At 38.5% G+C, this 20645-nt stretch overlaps 1 protein-coding gene across 1 annotated transcript; it reads right to left on the bottom strand.

Annotated features, from left to right (window-relative positions):
- Positions 1 to 252: 252 nt before the first annotated feature.
- Positions 253 to 2633, bottom strand: LOC138337317 (uncharacterized). Its single transcript, XM_069287225.1, has 7 exons — positions 2524 to 2633; positions 2397 to 2474; positions 2170 to 2310; positions 1953 to 2047; positions 1806 to 1900; positions 1489 to 1720; positions 253 to 515 (listed from the first exon to the last, which is right to left on the bottom strand). Exons 1-7 carry the CDS (start codon positions 2631 to 2633, stop codon positions 253 to 255), a joined length of 1014 nt encoding a protein of 337 aa, XP_069143326.1.
- Positions 2634 to 20645: the final 18012 nt, after the last annotated feature.

Genomic DNA, 20645 nt, shown 5'->3' with positions numbered 1-20645 from the left:
GAGACTTTTGTGGTCTGTGAACACATCCACATTCACCCCATACCAGTAGTGCCTCCTCAAATTCAATGTAAGCGCCACAGCTGCCAACTCCACTTCATGAGTGGGGTAACTTTTCTCATGAACCTTGAGCTATCTAGACGCATAGGGTATCACCTTACCACCCTGCATAATAACACAACCCAAACTAACCCTAGACACATCACAATAAACACTGTAATTCTCACCACACTTAGGCAAGGTAAGCACTGTGGCTTAACTGAGTCTATACTTGAGCTTCTGGAAACTCCTCTCACAAATCTCTGTCCATTCAAACTTGTCCTTCTTCTTAGTCAAAGCTGTCTGTGAGGCAGCAATGCAAGAAAAAGCCTCCAAGAAACTGCGATAATAAACAGGCAATCCCAAGAAGCTACGAATATTTGTGAGAGTAAAAGGTTTTGTGCAGTTCTTAACAACCTCAGTCTTCCTGGGATCTACCTTCACTCCTTGGTCGGACACAACATGACCAAGGAAGGTCACTGATTTAAGCCAGATTCACACTTGCTAAATTTGGCTTACAGTTGATGTTGTCTAAGTACATGAAAGGTTAGACTAACAAGTTGTTTAATGGTCTTCATTGGTCTTAGAGTAGATGAGAATGTCATCAATGAATACTATGACGAAAGGGTCAAGGTATTCACGGAAGACTCGATTCATGAGATCCATAAATGCAGCAGGTGCATTAGTGAGACCAAATGACATAACTAGAAACTCTTAATGACCATAACGGCTACGAAAGAATGTTTTTGGAACATCTTCATCCCTAACCCTAAGCTAGTGGTACCCTGAACGAAGATCAATCTTCTAGAAGAAAATAGACCTTTGGAGTAAGTCGAACAATTCATCTATTCTGTGAAGTGGATACTTATTCTTGATAGTGACTTTGTTGAGCTGCCGATAATCAATACACATTCTAAGGGTTCCATCTTTCTTTTTCACAAACACTGGAGATCTCCAAGGGGATATGCTTGGCTGAATAAAATCCTTATCAGTGAGATCTTCTAACTGCAGCTTCAACTTCTTCAGTTCAGCTGGAGCAATTCTATAAGGAGGAATTGAAATTTGTTATGTATAGGGTTCTAAGTAGATACCAAAGTCAATCTCTTAAGGGGGAGGAACTCCAGGAAAATCTTCAGGAAATACATCTTGGAACTCATTCAATATAGACACTGAATCTATGAAAGGAATGTCATGATCTAAATCATTAACACTCACAAGATGATAGAATAACCCGTTTGAAATTATTTTATTGGCCTTAAGATTTGAAATCAAGGGATTAGGACGACTCGAGTTGTACCCCTCACACACTAGCTCTCCTTCATTAGGGAAACAAAATCTCACAACCCTTACGAAAATCTATAAAAGTATAAAAACTATGAAGCCAATCCTTGCCAAGAATGATGTCAAAATCGTTCATAGGTAACTCAACCAAGTATGCACATATAGTCTTACCACATACAACTATTAAGCAATCCTTGTACACTCTATCAACTATTACATTTTCTCCTAAAGGTGTACTAACCACTATAGGATCATGCAAAACATCAGGCAATATCTCAAAAGTGAGAGAAAGCAAAGGAGTTACAAAGGAAAGCGTAGACCCTGGATCAAGTAAAGCATAGTAGAAGTTGAGAATGCTTGCAGCATACCAGTGACCACATATGAAGATTTCTCCTACTCCTCCCTGTTCTTTAGAGTATAAAAGTTGTTCTTCTTAGGAGACTCAGATACTGCTGCACCCTGTGGATTAGGCCTAGGATGAGAATTACCTCCAGTCTAACCTCTATTCTGTGGGCAAACTCTAACCATACGCCCACTCTTACCGGAACTGAAGCAGGCATTAGTGCCCTGTCAGAACTCTCCACTGTGAGCACGACCACACTTAGCACAGTCCTTTCTAGGACGTTGCATCTTACCTCCATTGCCATTCTTGGGCTCAGGTCTTCCTCCTCTAGGTGTTTTACTCCTCTGAGAGTTAGAGTTACGAGAACTCTGTTGCCCCTTTTTGAACCTGGGCTACTCATGGACATTAAAATTGTATTTGTGGCTTGCATGGTTAGGACCTGCCTGATCTTGAGGCTTAGGCCTTCTAGGATCACGATGGCCGTCTTCTTGCAGTTTTCCACTACCTACTTGACATGCTCCATCAACCTGGAGAGATCCATTTTATCATGGAGTATCGCAGGTGGACACTCATTTTCCAGATCTCTATTGATTCCTGTGAGGAACCTACTCATATCGTCCCTACTGTTAGATACAAGGAAAGTAGCATACCTGGATAGTTTAACACACTTCAGTACTCATCTCATCCTTGCTGTTAGATACTAGGAAAAGTAGCATGCCTTGACAGCTTAACATACTTCGGGGAATACTCTTTGACAATCATGTATTCCTGCTTAAGGTTGATGAACTCCTCAATCTTGGCCTCCCTAATCTCCCTAGGAAAGAATCTCTCAATGAAGGCTTTCTTAAAAATATCTCAAGTACCGAAACTCCTCCAAAAATTGGCTATCAGGCAACACCGTACACCAAGTTTGTGCAACATCCTTGAGTTGATAGGAAGCCAACTCTGCTTTCTCAGTATCTTTGGACCTCATATCCATAAAGATCTTATAAACCTCATCCACAAACTCTTGAGGATCCTCTTAAGTCTTAGACCTTGTTAAAATAGAAGGATTTATCCTCATAGAGTCTCTCAACCTGTCAGCCATACAACAAACTAGTGGGTTCTCCCTCTAAAAATTCTGTCGGTTGACCTATTATGTTATCTCCTAGGCCTGTAGAGAGATGTCCTGTGTCCTCTGGGGATGAGATTCCCTCAACTTGGTGTATGTCAACCAAGCAGGGTAAAGCGGCATAGACACTCCTTTAACTGGAGCCTGGGGTGGAACCTGATTGCCCCCAACAGCTGCTCCTCCTATCCTTTGACAAATTGTTCTCCTAGTATTAATTTCTTGAAAAAGAACAAGGATTGATGTTAGACACATTTATAACACCAAGAAAATCATACCTTATAAAAGTCACGATAACATCACAAGAAGAGAAATTTTCCTACGCATCATGCAGTCTCTAGTTCAGGATAGTGGTGTAAATCACTACCATGACTTAACAACTACTCAATGTAGTTAATGTTAATTTATTATCCTCGAAATTTCACCTAGCGCTGTGGTACCAACTTTGTCATGACCAGAATCTAGACCCCAGATGAGACCTGCGTCGTTGACCTCTCAGAGGTCGCAGACAAGCCTACTTACCTCATACTTACTTCATCTAAGTTAATATTAGCGGAAATTTTGAAATTTTTGTTAACTCACATTCATATAATTCATTCTCCTTAAACTCATAAACGTTCAGAAATCAACCATCTAATATAGAGATAATCAAATGAAAGAAACACTTCATAATTGCATTAAAGAATTTTTGCCAAAACGACACTAATACAAAGTCTGAACAAAAGTGGAAAGAAAAACTAGTGGAACATGCTCCTCTAGCTATAGCCTACGTCTAAGCTAAATAATAACGATAGACATCCTCGAATGCATGAGGGCCTACCAAGTCAGGATAAAAGCTCCACATCGGCATAGCTGCAACGTCAACCTGTAAGCTCTAGCGTCCACCTGTGCCTGCACATAAAATTGTAGAATTGTATGGGATTAGTACACACTTGTACTAAGTATGGGTATGTGCAAGAACACCCCAAGGACAGGCATGACTAAGAACAACTCTTTCCGAAGAACAATATTATCGAAAGTCAAGTCAATGGACTTCCCAAATTCAGATTAGGAAAGTCATGTCATGAGAGTAACATGCATCGTCATAATTATCGTATTGCGCACAACACATTACATCTTGCATATAGCTTATAACATATCGCATATAACACATAACATTTTTCATATAATTCATTCATATGCCATGAGACCTTGGAATCATGGCTGTGACATCAAGACTTCCAAAAATGAGGGCTCAACATATGGCACCACAACTAGGGAGCCGTCTTTAGCAAACACAGAGGCTACTTCATTCATTCATAAGCACTTCATTTCATTTAATTCATAGGCTAGTGTGAACACTAGCGATACCTAGGATGTAGTTTAAGGCTTTCAATGGGTTCGATGTGCAATGATCAAGAATTACCTAGTGTCATTACTTGAGTCTAGCTCACCTCTTGATTATCTTATCCGAACACCTTTGGTATCATTCATTTCATTATGTAAATCATTTGAGGCGGACCTCATTCATTCTTGGGGAAATTAAACTTTAACCGACATAGATCATGTGAGCATTATGAAATCTAGTGTCTCCCCCACACCGAAAATAGGTGGAATCACTGGCCAAATTGACCGAGAACATGCTAGCACACATGGGAATTGAATCTTGCCAGATCCCTATATTAGCAGTTTAGGTTCAAAGAGTAAGAGATATAACAAGACGCATACCCGGCATTCCAGACAGTCTCATCTCATGAGAGTTACATGAACCTCTGCCCTTCCTGAAAGAAGGCATCACCGCTCATAGCTAGTCTATCGGTGCTCAGTATAAAGTTGCATTACATTCAACTCATACGTCATGCTAATTGGCTTTTAGTATAAGGACATCGTAGCTCAATAGATGATTTCTCATTTCATCATTAGTATTAAGTGTGTTAATCTCAATACATTCATTAGAGTGTTCATAGAGAGTGGTCTCTTCATTATTTTTACACGCTCATAGGGGAGTACATTATAGTAACATTTACTTAGCCTCATTTGAGATTGCCCTTATCTTTTACATTAGCCTCATATCATGTTGTCACCACATTCAATAACATTATCACCTTTGATCTTTATAATTAGTAACCCTTTTTAACGTGAATGTTAATTTCATCTTATACCAATGCACTAGGCCATTTAGTGTGTTTAACACTCTTAGCTAACCCTTCTTGGGTTTCATACTTTCATTGTTCATTTCATCATTTCATTGTTCATTTCATTATATCATTGGTCATTTCATTATTTCATTGTTCATTTCATCATGTCCCAATGCACTTGGCCGTTTACTGTGTTTTACACTCTTACTTAACCCTTTTAGGGTTACTTCATTTCATTATATACATCTTAGGTTCACATATGTTTTAAACATATGATAGACTTATGGGTCTATACATACAATCCATGAGGATTCATTCATAGTTCGTTTAAGTGATTCATATCTTCTTAAGATTATATGGTACAAGACTTTTGCATCTTTTATGTATGCCAAGATCTCGATTTCGGTCTAAGTAGGCAGCTTTATTCTTGAATATTTAATTTACGTATGACTTATGTATCAATACGGAATTCGGGCAAGGGAACCCGGTTTCAAATCCCTTGGACAATATTTACATTTTTGATTTATTTTATTTTTCTCCACACAGTTTGGGGATCTAAGATCGAGCCCCAACACCTTTGTTTCCTTTTAATTTATTTCCTTTGAAATTTATCTTCCTAGGCCGAGGGGTTGTGGGATTGGACCGCAACAACCCCTTTTATTTTTTTTCTTTTTCCTTGACATTTTCGAGGTTACCATGAGGGTGTGGGATCAAACCCCCACAACCTCATTTTATTTTATTTTTAATTCTCCTTTTCCGCCTAGAGCTCGTTGGTTTCGATTCCCACGCCTCACATTTATTTTCTTTTTCATTTTTTTTGATGCTTGACTGAGAGGTTGTGGGATCGAATCGAACTCCTCTCATTTCTTACTTTCATACATTATTTTCTAGCCAGGAGCACCCATGTTCAAATACCCTTAACCCCATTTCTTCACTTACATTTTGTAGTGTTTTTCACGGGTGATGTCTTGGGTTCGATCCCTAATGACCTCACCTAATTTACACTTATTTATAATTTCAGATTTGTTCGTCCATGTTTAGCCAAAACCAATCTTACATGTTACTGGAATTTTTGTCATGTTTTAAGCTCACTTTCATAAACATTTATACATAAATTCACAAGATAATTCGTAGAACATTTAATACGTTCTTAGGTGAATTTTAATAGATTAATTTAGCCAAAAGATTATCACTCAAATCAGCCACATTACAAGTCATATGAACATCATGATTTACATAAACATTTGTACATGATATACAAAAAACTAACATGAAATTTCAAGTCCTAAACCGTGACAAATAGCCACGACAACACACCCAAACACACGTACTTACATTTTAGAAAAATATTAACATAAGTCAAATGAGGTTTTATTAAATGAGGAAAAATCTGAATTCCCTTTCATTTTAATTCAGCTAATAAATAATAAATATTAATTAATTAGATTAATTTACAAACTTAAATTAAAAACAAATGTAATTCATTGTTTCCTCCTATGTTCAAACCCGGGTGGAGAAAGACTTCACTCTAAGACCCAATTTTTTTGCCCTCTCTCCCTAAAATACCCCTCCACCTTATTAATTAAAAAATTAATTATATATTTCGGATAATTACAACACCACCCTTGGCTTGGAAAAGGACCATTTTACCCCTAGACCCTCCAACCTAAGATTTTCTCTTTTTATGTCCGGTAAAGACTCGTTCGAGTAAATCTTCGTATTGGAGAGCCCTACATGGCTGGAACAAACCTTTCCTAGCTCAATTAACACCCCAAGTTAGTTGGTTTGGCTGTAGTAAGGGTTCAGAGGTCTGGTTCTATACGCATCAATCCGTGTCAACCCTGTCTAATCATAGACATTCTAGAAACATTAACCATTACTTAGCATATCCATTATTAGGGTTGTTACACCTACAAAACATAAAGATGAGAATCCAAGTTATCTTCAATGTCCCTTCTAGAAGCACAACGGTAGGAACCTATATAATTTTAGAAACATAAATATGGGTTAGTACACAGTTGTAGTACGTATTGGAATATGAATATAAAATTTTTGAATGAATGTATGAGAAAGGGGACATTGACTTTAGAAAACATGCTAATTCATTTAGAAACCTTTAGTGGGCATACAAGAGAGCATATACCATATAAGGATCACAATAGCATAAATCACGTTCATGATCAAGACAACTTATGATAAGATCCATGTATAACACAAGTCCAACATCATCAAGTATTACCAAGTCAACATGTATAATAGCATATTTGAGAACATAGCCAAACCAATTCAAATATAACGATATAATAACAAAGAATGCATAAAAGTTCATTACATTACAACATACACATGACCATTACTCATAATCCAACATCCCAAGTAAAGCCCCATAACCTTATCAAGTAAGCCCAAAAAAAAATAACAAATATTTTCTAACTTCATATGGCATAGAATCAAGAGTAATCATCATCACTCTTAGCAATATAGGCAAATAACATGCTCATAAGTGAAAGTAACTTTATATAGGTTCATCAACATGTATAGAAAACATATGCATAACATTTACTTTATATAAAATAAGAACAACCTTCTAGGACTTCCCTCAAAGCTAATTAGTTCAATGTATAGGTAGAATCCCATACCCCTACCTAGACTAAGTCAAACCCTCAAGCCACCCTAGTTAGTGTTCACTTCTTTACTTCATTTGACTTTTGGTAACTTGTTTAAACGGACATTGACCAGATGAGCTAAATGTGGAATTTGGTTTCATGAAACCCTACACCGAAAGAAGGTGAACTACTTTCCAAGGTAGTACCAAAACACGAACATAACATTCTAGGTGGATCCACTAACTAGTATTCCTATGGGGGCAACATAGCTCAAGAACTAGGAGATGTATTTGTAACCCTATTTATTCACATTGCATTATAGTCTCCAATATCATGAGTATCATGGTGAACCTACATTCCCACATTAGGAAGGGACACTTATCACCACTAGTTCACTCAATTCTAAGCTAGAGGCCCTTTTTGAAATGTCTTTAAGCCTTTATTAATCATCATAACATAGTATAGGCCATAGGAGACTAACCCCTTGCATATTCATATAATTGGAACATTAATAATTGCATTAGAATATCCTTTCAATACAACCCTCATATGTGAGATCAACACATTATCATCATCATGTCATAATAAGGCACATACGCAATTCATAACCAACCTTATATCATTACATATTAACATAATCTAACATCTTCACGTAATCAGGACTTTTCAATTACATCATCATACAAAAAATTACTTAATACAATTACAATATATACTTTAATTGAACCTCCTCATAGATTACAAGCCATCACAATTGAAGTAAAGGTTTAAGATCACAAAGTATTACCATTTCTCCTTCAAAAGACATAATCGTTATTATTATCCTCAACCAAAACAATTTCATACATCAATAGGTTTAATAACATCATACAATTGTAAATAACACAAGAACTAAATCAATCGGATCAATACTAATCAATTCGACATGAGTTCATATCCTAGGGCTAGGGAATTTGGGCCAATTCATGATCTATTCCACACACTTTGTTAATTCATCAAGAACTATAATAATTTATAAAAAAATACATCATAATATAATCATAATAATTAAAATAAACCATATGAAACCATCTTTTTGAAAAGCAATGTTGGAAGAACCTTTTGGGAAAGGAATCAAAGAGGTGAAATTTTCCCATACCTTGATATTATTTGAAGATTGATGGTAAAAGAGAACATATTTCTTCCCTTTAACACTTAAAACTTGGTATTCGATGAGAGAAAGTAGAGCGAAAAAAGAGCAATTTTTGTTTGGAAAAAGTGATATGTTAAGTGGGATGTAGGATTAGGTTAGTTTACATAGGTCCTTAATTAATCTAATTAACCGATCATTAAATAATAATTAAACCCCTAACTTACTATCTTAATCAAATGAACCAATTAAACTTAATAGGAAAAGTGCAGGCTTGACCTTTGAGACCACAACCTACGGTTCGTAGGTCAACCTATGCCCATTCCCCCAACCGTCCTGCATATCCATCGCTGGTGTTAGAGACTGAACATTTGGACACTTTTGGAAAAGTGTATAAGTGTTGGTTAACGGAGGCATCGACGCCACATCGATCCACCTACGCCTCGCCACCTGCACCTCATAAGTAGACACTTCTTTTTGACACCTTTTGACCAAAGTGGAAGGGTTGTTCTTGGAGAGTCGTACCTAGAAATTTTGACCCTAAATATATTTTAATCGCGTTTAACACCTTCACATAAAATTTCACCAAATTTAGACTCCTAAAACATTGTAAAATAAGCTAAGCCACACTAGCACTTCTTTTACTAGTCTCTAGACGTCATGAATGTTTCTTGACTATAAAACTTCCTACATGACTTATAAATATTATTTTTTACCTCAAGAAAGTGTTACAAACCTTAGAAACTCATGCACTTTAATTTACGTTTGGCCTTTGTAGTGTTATACGGATACCATTGTTCGATACAATATGACTAAGAAAGCAACGACTTGCAACTAGAACTCGCATTTGCTAAGCTTAGCAAATAACTTCTATTCTTTAAGAGCTTGCAGAACAACTCTCCAATGACTCGCATGTTCTTCCTTAATCCTAGAGTAAATAAGGATATCATAAATAAAGGCTATAACGAATAAGTCAAAGTATTGTTTGAACATTCTATACGTCAAATCCATGATACATGTAGGAGCATTGGTAGTACAAACGACATAACTACAAATTCATAATGACCAAACCAAGTTTTGAAGGTTGTTTTCAAAATGTCACTATATGTGACTATGAGCTTATGATAACCCGATTGTAGGTCTATCTTTGAGAAGTGACTAGCACCCTGAAGATGGTCAAACAAGTCATCATTCCGGAAGATTGTATAATTATTCTTGATTGCGGCATTGTTCAACTGTATATACTCAATTCAAATTCTAAGAGAACCATCTTTCTTTTTTACGAACACCACAGGTGCATCCCGTGGTGTAATATTAGGTTTGATGCAACCTTTATCTAGAAGGTCTTTCAACTTCCTTTTCAATTCATTAAGATCTGTTGGAGCCACTCTGTAAGGAGGAAGAGAAATAGGCTGGGTATCTAGAAGGAGATCAATTCCAAAGGCAATTTCCCTTTTAGAGAGGAACTTCAGGAAGATCTTCTGGAAAAATTTCTGGAGATTAACTCACTACTCGAACTAACTCAAGAATTAGGGTTTTGGAGCTAGATTCGTTAACCAAAACTAAATGATATAGATAATACTTGGCGATCATCCATATGGCCTTACGGTAAGAAATGAAATGACCCATAGGCGCTAAGCTAATACCGTTTCACTCTAAGATTGGTTCATCTAGAAACTGAAATTGAACAATCCTAATTCTACAACCACTGAGGCATAATAAGAAATAAAACCAATCCATGCCTCTAATGAAATAAAAGTCTACCATTTCTAACTCTACAAAATCTGCAGAGGTGACTTTCTGAGAGACTGTGACAGGGCAATTTCTTTATGCCCGTCAAGCTATAATTGGGTCACTGGTTGGTGTAGAGACTAATAAAGATTCTAAGAGAATTTCTGGACTAACAATGAATTGAAATTCTACGTAAGAAGTTAAAAAAGAAAGAGTATCCCCAGGATCTAAAAATGCATAAACATCAAGGTGAAGAACTCCTAACGTACTAGTGACTACATTAGGAAAAACTTCCTGATGCTGGAGAGCCATAAGAGCATACAGCTATTCTGGCGCTGACCGCGACCTATACTAGATGATTTATCCTATTTATTCAAGCGAATTGCTGGTGCTACTGAACTTGTAGACTGAGCCCTACTATTACCGCCTCCTGGACCCTGTCGAGAAGGACAATCCCTCAACCTGTGACCAGACTGACCGCACCCAAAACATCCTTTCTTTCCTTCGAGGCACTCGCCTAGATGGTTCTTACTACACTTAGGGATAGTGGGGTAATTCTTTGTGCCTTAAACACTTGCTTGAGACTTAGAGCCTTGTTCTCTAACCTTCTGGTCACACCTGTTCTTGGAGGATGAAACACTAGCTCATGAAGGGGCTGGGGCAGAAAAATTCCATTGACTCCGCGAGGGATTTTCACCACCCGATTTCTACTGATAATAGTCACAATTCCCAGTCCATCAATATAAAAGTGAAGGGACATCAACCTATTGTTGGTCTCTAAGACAGGGAGGCAGTGATTACGCCACACTCTTCCTTTTTTGGCGTATCTCTGGCAGCACGTGTAGCTTGGGATCGAGTGGCAGTGCCTGGGGGCACGTACTCGGGGTCACACTCATCATCGAAGCCATTGGCCAGGCGGGCAGACAGGGCGACAGACTTTTATTGCCCACCTGCGTATACTAAATATTGTTTTTGTGCAATAATGTATAGTAAGTATAAAGAATCAATATTATTACGAGAAGGAGCAAACAAGACGAGCAAAAACAAAACAAAATAAATATAAGAGCTAAGTTGTAATGACTTTTCTATAGTAATAGTGAAACGTGGCGGACAATGTGATGGTTCGTCGTGAGTACGATGGTCTATTATGGGTTCCATTATGCCTTACTTACACTATGTTGATGTGGAGACCCCTGAAGGAAAGTCTCTAACAAGTATAATGGATAAGCAGGATTGACCATTTTGACAATGACGATCCGTCATCAATGTCTGCCGTGGAGACCCTTAGGAGAGGGGTCTCTGAGAATCACGGCGGTTGTGCATGACGGACCATCGAGCATGTAAGGGTACTTCATAGATGTCTGTCAAAGGACACTTAAAAAAATTGGGAGACCCTTAGGACAAGGGTCTTTGACAACAATGACAGTTGTGCAGGATGGACCGTCTTGGTAACGAAGGCCTGTTGTAGATATCTGTTAGAGAAAACTTATAAAAAGTATGGAGACCCTTAGGAGAGGGGTCTCTGCCTGTCACGACGGTTGTACAGGACGGACCATCGAGGATGTGATGGTCCGTCGTATATTTCCATCAAAGAACACTTAGAAAAAGTAGGAGACCCTTAGAAAAAATGGTTTTTGACAACCAGTACGGTTGTGTAGGACAGACCATCGTGGGGACGACGGTCAATCGCATGAATCCGTTGGTGGACACTTTGAGAAAAACATACAGTGGGATGTTGGAACTGACCATATGACGGTCTGTCGTGAGTACGACGGTCTGTCATCAAGGACTGATTCTGTCATTGAGCGACAGAAATGGGGATGCCATAATCATCCCCTATGACTCATATTGAATACTTAGTGATACCCTATGTGTTTCTAACCCATATACCTAGTAAACTAGCAGTGATAAAGCACCTATTTCTAATGTTTTAACAAGACAATTTTGAGGATTCTCAACCTAGGTCAGACAAAATTTGTATTAACGAAGCCCATCAATAAGAAATATGCTAATACTAATAGATAAACAAAAATGCAATGTAAATGGGTAGAAATCAAGAATAACAAAATCTGCAAAAAATATGAACGACTCCACTTTTACTAGTACATCGTGGAGTATCCCTATAGGCCTTTTCAGTGTTCGATCGGCCATAAGTAGCCGCATCGCAGTGGGCTTTGGGTCACCCCAACCGATCTTCTTGTAAGTCGAGAGGGGCATGAGATTTATGCTTGCCCCCAGATCACATAATGCTTTCGCAAAATGTAATGACCTGACTGTACAAGGAATAGTGTACGCACCCGGATCTTCTTTCTTTTGTACGAGAGATCTTGTAGAAATACCACTACAATGCCGCAGTCTATTGTCACCCTTGATAGTGAATGATCTTTTCTTTGTAACCAGATCTTTCATAAACTTGGCATAATCGGGCATTTGTCTAGACCTTCTACCAAAGGCACATTGATAGAAAGCTGCTTCAACATTGTTATAAAATGCCGATATTTACCATCCTTGGTCTTTTTCACTAATCTCTGAGGAAAGGGTGGTGGTGGTCTAGGCATGGGAATTACCTTTATAGGCACTTCAACATATTTTCTAGTGTTATCGTCTACTTCAAAACTACCATCTACCACCTTATCATTATTTTTATCACCCTTTCCTCCTTAGACGGTATAGGTGGGTCAGTGGTTTGCTTATCACCCCGAGTAGTGATTGCCATTCTATTATTTTTTTGGATTTTGGACAGTGTTGCTAGGAAGAGTGCCTGATTGCTGTGTGTTCATAGTTGTACATAATTGGTCCATTTGCAACTCAATCTGCTTAATCGATATTGCATGTGTATCAAATTTCTGCCTAATAAATGCTAAATCACTCCTAAATCTTTAATGTGCTCATCATTAGCATCGAACCTCCTCATCATTTTGTGCAACACATCTTGAACTCGCGCCATATTATCTCCACCATCCCTACGAGTAACTTCACAATTTTGAGAAGGGGCATAGGGCCTATTCCTATCATTTCTGTTACCATAGTAACCCCTGTTGAAGTTGTTGTCATGGTTGTAATTTCCATCTCTGACATAATGACCCTCACGGTTGTACTTACCAAAGATCCGGCCTTAGTTTCCTTAACCTTGGCGCTAATTCTCCTTATTTGAGTCTTGGGCACTTGGTCGGAAACCCCCCCCCTCCCTATCTGTTAATTTACCGCATAGGAATTCTCTTCATAATAGCATACATGATTTGGTTGAGGTGGTTTAGACAAGTAGTTTACTACATTTATCTTTTCTGCACGCCTAGTGACCTGTTTTAATACCAAACCAAGCTTAGTTATTATTTGAGACATCTCTTAAAGCATCTCATCTGTAGCTGGGTTGTGAGTGGATTATACTGCGAAGGTATTTCTCCAAGTATCTGACTTCCTAGTACTCCAAGCTTTACTGTTCTAGGAGATTTTCTCTAACTTTTCTGCAATCTCGGCATAAGGACACTACCCATAAGAACCACCCGCTATAATATCCAACACCTCTTTATTATTATCATCCTATTCCCGATGAAGTATTCCTTCACTGACTCCTCATCTATGTGGTGATTAGGGACGCTTCTAAAAAACGAGGTGAATCTATCCCAAGAACTACTAACTGACTCTCCTGGTAGAGCCACAAAGTTGTTCACTCTATCTTTGTGGTTAGTTTCTTGTAGACCGAGTAGTAGCATGCTAAGAAAACGTCCCTTAGTTGGTTCCATGTTAAAACTGAGTTATAAGGGAGCTCAGTGAATCAAATAGCAACCTCTCCCGTTAATGAGAGAGGAAACACTCTTAGCCCTATTACATCCAAGTCCAAGTCAGGCCTCCCTACAAAGCTTTTACACAGTGCCCTTACCTTAGCTATATGGGCATGTGGGTCCTCAAAAGGTAGCCCTTAAAACAAACCTCTGGCAGTGAGCACTTGCATCAGCCTACTAGTTACCACGAAGGTGTGGCCTGGTGGTAGAGGCGGCAAGACAAGTGGTCCATCGGAGTCTTCTATATTTTCATAGCCTCTGCAGTATTCTTGAGGACGTGGAGCGGGATTTTGTCCCCTCTGTTTGTTTTCACCCGGAGCATCGGGTAATAAGTGACCATGAACACAACCGGAGATGGGATGTTCTAGTTTGGATCATCATTGTTAATACACAAGTATCGATTCATATTGCGTAGTGTACACTCTAAATCGTGATCATAGGGAAACAAGGGATCTCTGCCTCTCAGTGTATTTGGCATACAAGGAAGATAGTTCTACAAGAATAAAAAACAATAAAGAAAGTAAAATTCAGAAAATATTGACTGAACTTTAGTAATAAGTTTACGTTAATCTAAAAGCTACTTTCCCTGGCAGCGGCGCCAAAATTTGATACGCTCAAACTTACTTCTCAAAGAAGAAGTAAAGCGGTCGTATCGAGTTAAGGACCCAACTAATAAGGTTGGTTTCGTTCCCACGAGGAAAGTAGTTCAGACTTAACTTCAATCTATTATTACTATTATTTAGTCAATTATTTCCTTAGAAAACAAAGATAATAAAAAAAAGGGGGGGTTATTTCAAAATAAATGAAAATAACTAGCTAAACTAAAGTAGACACCTAACAGATTCAAAATATTGGAGTTTAATCAATTGATAAAGTAACTAGGGTTTACGTGTTCTGCACAGTGTCCTACCTTTATAATTCTAACTATAACAATTCTTTCCTAGTATCTTGCATGCAAAGTTATAAGTTATGTATTTCTAAATCCTTCGTCCGTCATCTAAACAAATTCACTCCGCACCTGGTCCGGCTGCTGTGTTGCTACACTAACCCTTACCTTTACCTCATATTAAGCATTGTATTCGATATTTGACTAAGTTATTACCTCGTACCAATCAATACTACCCTATTAGATAGTATACACTAAATCTATGCTTATAATTCTTTTCCTATTATCTACCTCCTTCGTTTTGAAAGTACCATTAAGGTGATTTCTAACGTTGGACATTCGTTAAAAAGACTTCTAAGCGAAAGAATTATCAATACATGCAAGAAACTATTCTAGAATTATTATTTTTGTTAGATTTTATCTTATTATTCACCCATGGTTCCCACAACCCTAGTTATGGAGTTTAGTTACCTATAGTCATAATCACAATATTCACATATATCATATAAGAATTCATGCACTTACTTTAATGAGAAACAATAAAATCCAGAAATTTACTTGATTAATCGACAAAATCACTAATAATCAACTATAGAGAAAAGTGTAATAATCGAAAGTGTAATAATCAAAATAATCTAGTAACAAACAATCTAACATAAAAGTGTCTAATAACATAGATCTTAACCCCCAAAATGAGGTTTTTACAATTATTTATAAAAAAAATAAATACCTAATAAAAGAAGGAATCTAATTGCTGAAAATCTGTAAAACCGTGGCTGGGTCAATAGACCTCGCGGCAGGTGGTCATGGTCACGACGGGCCATCATGGACTCCGTCGTCCCATACTTTGAAAATTCTTCTGCTGCTCTCTTCATTACCCTCGATGATAGGTATGAGGGATCAGCACAGGCACAACGGTTCGTCTAGGGTCTCCGTTCCACAACACATAAACTGTTGAAACTTGAGTACTAGGAATACTTCTCTGATCATCACGACAAACCAGCAGGACGGACCGTCATGGCTACGACGGTACGTTATGCACTTCGTAACCCCACACTTGGTAAAACTTCCCCATCTTCCTTCAGCAGCTTCACTACATGCCACCTACGAACTGTCACAGGACCAACTGATCGTCACAAGATCTGTAGGTGGTAAATTTTCGGTATTTCATTTCTCAAAAACTTCCGCGTTCATCCTTAGACAAATTTCCTGTAAATTAAGGGAAACTTACATAAAAATCAATACAAAAAGGCTTTTGGACACAGACTAAACTTAAGGAAAAAGCATTAAAAATACTGTGAAACCAAGGTATATCAGTACACACAACCTGTGCTGGTACCTAAGTATGCCGTCATCTTCCAAAGAAAAAGACTCATTCATCTTAACCAACACTGATACCTTCATCTCCCCCAACACAGGATAAAGATGCAGACCCTTCTTGACTTTCAATTACTAAGGATGATTGGGAACTAGGATGAACTGAAACACCCCCACTAGTAGAGTCAACTAACTGCACCACCCAGTCTGGCCAGTCTATGTGTATCTTTCACCAAATCCTTCTTCCCATCCTCAATGTAGGCTATAGTTTTAATGCTCATCCTACTCAAAGAATAAGCTACAACATTAGTCTTACCTGGATGGTAGTGGACATTCATTTCATAGTCCTTCAACAACTCCAACCACCTCCACTGAGTTAGCTTCAACTCTCGTTGTGTGAAAACGTACTGGAGACTCTTGTGATCTGTGAACACATCCACATGCACCTCATACAAGTATTGCCTCCACAACTTCAGTGCAAGCACCATAACTGCCAACTCCAGGTCATGAGTGGGAAAACTTTTCTCATGAACCTTGATCTATCTGGACGCATAGGCTATCACCTTACCACCCTGCATAATAACACAACCCAAACAAACCCTGGACGCATCACCATAATCACTGTAATTCTCACCACACTTAGGCAAGGTAAGCATCGGGGATTAACTGAGTCTGTCCTTGAGCTCTTGGAAACTCTTCTCACAAGTCTCTGTCCATTCAAACTTGTCCTTCTTCTTAGTCAAAGCTGTCTGTGAGGCAGCAATAGAAGAAAAACCCTCCACGAAACTGCGATAATAACTAGCCAATCCCAAGAAGCTACGAATATTTGTAAGAGTAAGAGGTTTTGTGCAGTTCATAACAACCTCAATCTTCCTAGGATCTACCTCCACACCTTTGTCGTACAAAACATGACCCAGGAAGGTCATTGATTTAAGCCAGAATTCAGACTTGCTCAATTTGGCATACAGTTAATGTTTTCTAAGTACCTTCAAGGTTAGTCTCACATGTTGTTCATGATCTCCATTGGTCCTAGAGTAGATGAGAATGTCATCAATGAATATTATGATGAAAGAGTCAATGTATTCACGGAAGACTCTATTCATGAGATCTATAAATGCAGCAGGTGCATTAGTGAGACCAAATGACCTAACTAGAAACTCGTAAAGACCATAACGGGTATGAAAGACTATTTTAGGAACATCTTCATCCCTAACCCTAAGCTGGTGGTACCCTAAACGAAGATCAATCTTCGAGAAGAAACTATACCCTTGGAGTTAGTCGAACAAGTCATCTATTGTGTGAAGTGGATGCTTATTCTGGATAGTGACTTTGTTGAGCTGCCAATAATCAATACACATTCTAAGGGTTCCATCTTTCTTTTTCACAAACAACACTGGAGATCTCCAAGGGGATATGCTTGGCTGAATAAAATCCTTATTAGTGAGATTTTTTAACTACAGCTTCAACTCCTTGAGTTCAGCTTGAGCAATTCTATAAGAAGGAATTGAAATTGGTTAAGTATAGGGCTCTAAGTCGATTAAAAAGTCAATCTCTTAAGAGGGAGGAACTCCAGGCAAATCATCATAAAATACATCTTGGAACTCATTCACTATAGGCACTGAATGTATGGAAAGAATGTCATGATCTGAATCATTAATACTCACTAGATGACAGAATAACCCATTGGACATTATTTTATTTGCCTTAAGATTTGAAATTAAGGGATTACGATGGCTCAAGTTGTGCCCCTCACAGACTAGCTCTCCTTAATTAGGGAAAAAAAATCTCACAACCCTACTACGAAAAGCCATGCAAGTATAAAAACTATGAAGCTAGTCCTTGCCAAGAATGATGTCAAAATCGTTCGAAGGTAACTCAACCAAGTATGCACTCATAGTCCAACCACATACAACTATTGGGCAATCCTTGTACACTCTATCAACTCTTAAATTTTCTCCGAAAGGTGAACTAACAACTGTAGGATCATGCACAACCTCAGGAAATATCTCAAAAGTGAGAGCAAGTAAAGGATTTACAAAGGAAAGCGTAGACCCTGGATCAAGTAAAGCATAACAGAAGTTGAGAATGCTTGAAGCATACCAGTGACTACATATGCGGATTTCTCCTGCTCCTCCCTGCCGTTTAGGGCATAAAAGTTGTTCTTCTTAGGAGGATCGGCTAGTGCTGCACCCTGTGAATTAGGCCTAGGCTGAGCATTACCTCAAGCCTAACCTCTATTATTTGGGAAGTCTCTAACCATATGCCCACTCTTACTGGAACTGAAGCAGGCATTAGTGCCCTGTCTTCACTCTACACTCTGAGCGTTGCCACACTTTGCACAGTCCTTTCTAGGACGCTGCATATTACCTCCATTGCCAATATTGGGTTCATTTCTTCCTCCTCTAGGAGTTATACTCCTTTGATGGTTAGAGTTACCAGAACTCTGTTGCCCCATTTTGAACCTGAACTACTCGTGGACGTTAAAATTATTTTTGTGGCCTCCATTGTTAGGACCTTGAAGCTTAGGCCTTCTAGTATCAGGACGCGCGTCTTCATACATGTTTCCTCTACCTACTTGACATGCTCCATAGACCTTGAGAGGTCCATGTTATCGTGGAGTATCGCAGATAGACAATCCTTTTCAAGATCTCCATTGATTCCTCTGAGGAACCTACTCATATCATCCCTACTGTTAGATACAAGGGAAGTAGCATACCTGGATAGTTTAACAATCTTCAGTACTCATCTCATCCTTGCTATTAGATACTAGGGAAAGTAGCATGCCTGGACAGCTTAATATACTTCAGGGAAAACTCTCTGACTATCATGGATTCTTGTTTAAGGTTGATTAACTCCTAAAACTTGGCCTCCCTCATCTCCCTAGGAAAGAATCTCTCAATCAAGGCTTTCTTAAAAATCTCCCAAGTTACTAAAACTCCTCCCAAAACTCGGCTATCAGGCAACACGATAAACCTAGTCTGTGCAACATCCTTGAGTTGATAGGAAGCCAACTCTGCTTTCTCAGTATCGTTGGACCCATAGCCATAGAGATCTTATGCACCTCATCCACAAACTCTTGAAGATCCTCTTAATACTTAGACCTTGTGAAAATAGAAGGATTTATCCTCATAGAGTCTCTCAACCTGTCAGCCATACAACAAACTGGTGGGTTCTCCCTCGAAACATTCTGTCGGTTGACCTATTAAGTAATGGCCTAGGCCTGCAGAGTGATGTCCTGTGTCATCTAGGGATGAGATGCCCTCAACTTAGTATATGTCAACCCAGCAGGGTAAATCGGCATAGCCACTCCTTCAACTTGAGCCTGGGGTGGAACCTGATTGCCCCCAACAGCTGCTCCTCCTATACTTTGACAAATTGTTTTCCTAGTATTCATTTTCCGAAAAAGAACAAGGATTGATGTTATACACGTTCATAACACCAAGAAAATCAGACATTAGAAAAGTCACGATAACATCAAAAGAAGAGAAATTTTCCTACGCATCATGCAGTGTCTAATTCAGAAAAGTGGTGGAAATCACTACCATGACTTAGCAACTACTCTATGTAGTTAATGTGAACTTATTATCCTCGGAATATAACCTAGCACTTTGGTACCAAGTTTGTTATGACCAGAATTTAGACCCCAGACGAAACCTGCGTCGTTGACCTCTCAGAGGTCGCAGACAAGCCTACATACGTCATACTTACTTCATCTAAGTTAATTTTAGTCGAGATTTTGAATTTTTTGTTAACTCACATTCATATAATTAATTCTACTTAAACTCATAAACGTTCAGAAATCAACCATCTAATATAGAGATAATCAAATAAAAGAAACAGTTCATAATTGCATTAAAGTATTTTTGCCAAAACGACACTAATACAAAGTCAGAACAAAAGTGGAAAGAAAAACTAGTGGAACATGCTCCTCTAGCTATAGCCTACGTCTAAGCTAGATAATAACGATAGACATCCTCGAAAGCATGAGGGCCTACCAAGTCCAGATAAAAGCTCCACATCAGCATAGCTGCAACGTCAACCTATAAGCTCTAGCGTCCACCTGTGCCTGCACCTAAAATTGTAGAATTGTATGGGATTAGTACACACTTGTACTAAGTATGGGTATATACAAGCACACACCAAGGACAGACATGAGTAAGAACAACTCTTTCCTAACAACAATATTATCGAAAGTCAAGCCAGTGGACTTGCCAAATTTGGATTATGAATGTCATGCCATGAGAGTAACATGCATCATCATACTTAGCGTATTGCACACAGCACATAACATCTTGCATATAGCACATAA

Source organism: Solanum lycopersicum, chromosome 7 (assembly GCF_036512215.1).
Source record: "Solanum lycopersicum chromosome 7, SLM_r2.1".
In the NCBI taxonomy this organism is placed as follows: Eukaryota; Viridiplantae; Streptophyta; class Magnoliopsida; order Solanales; family Solanaceae; genus Solanum; species Solanum lycopersicum.
The sequence above is the reverse complement of the archived record's forward strand: the minus strand, read 5'-3'. Positions and strand labels throughout refer to the sequence as shown.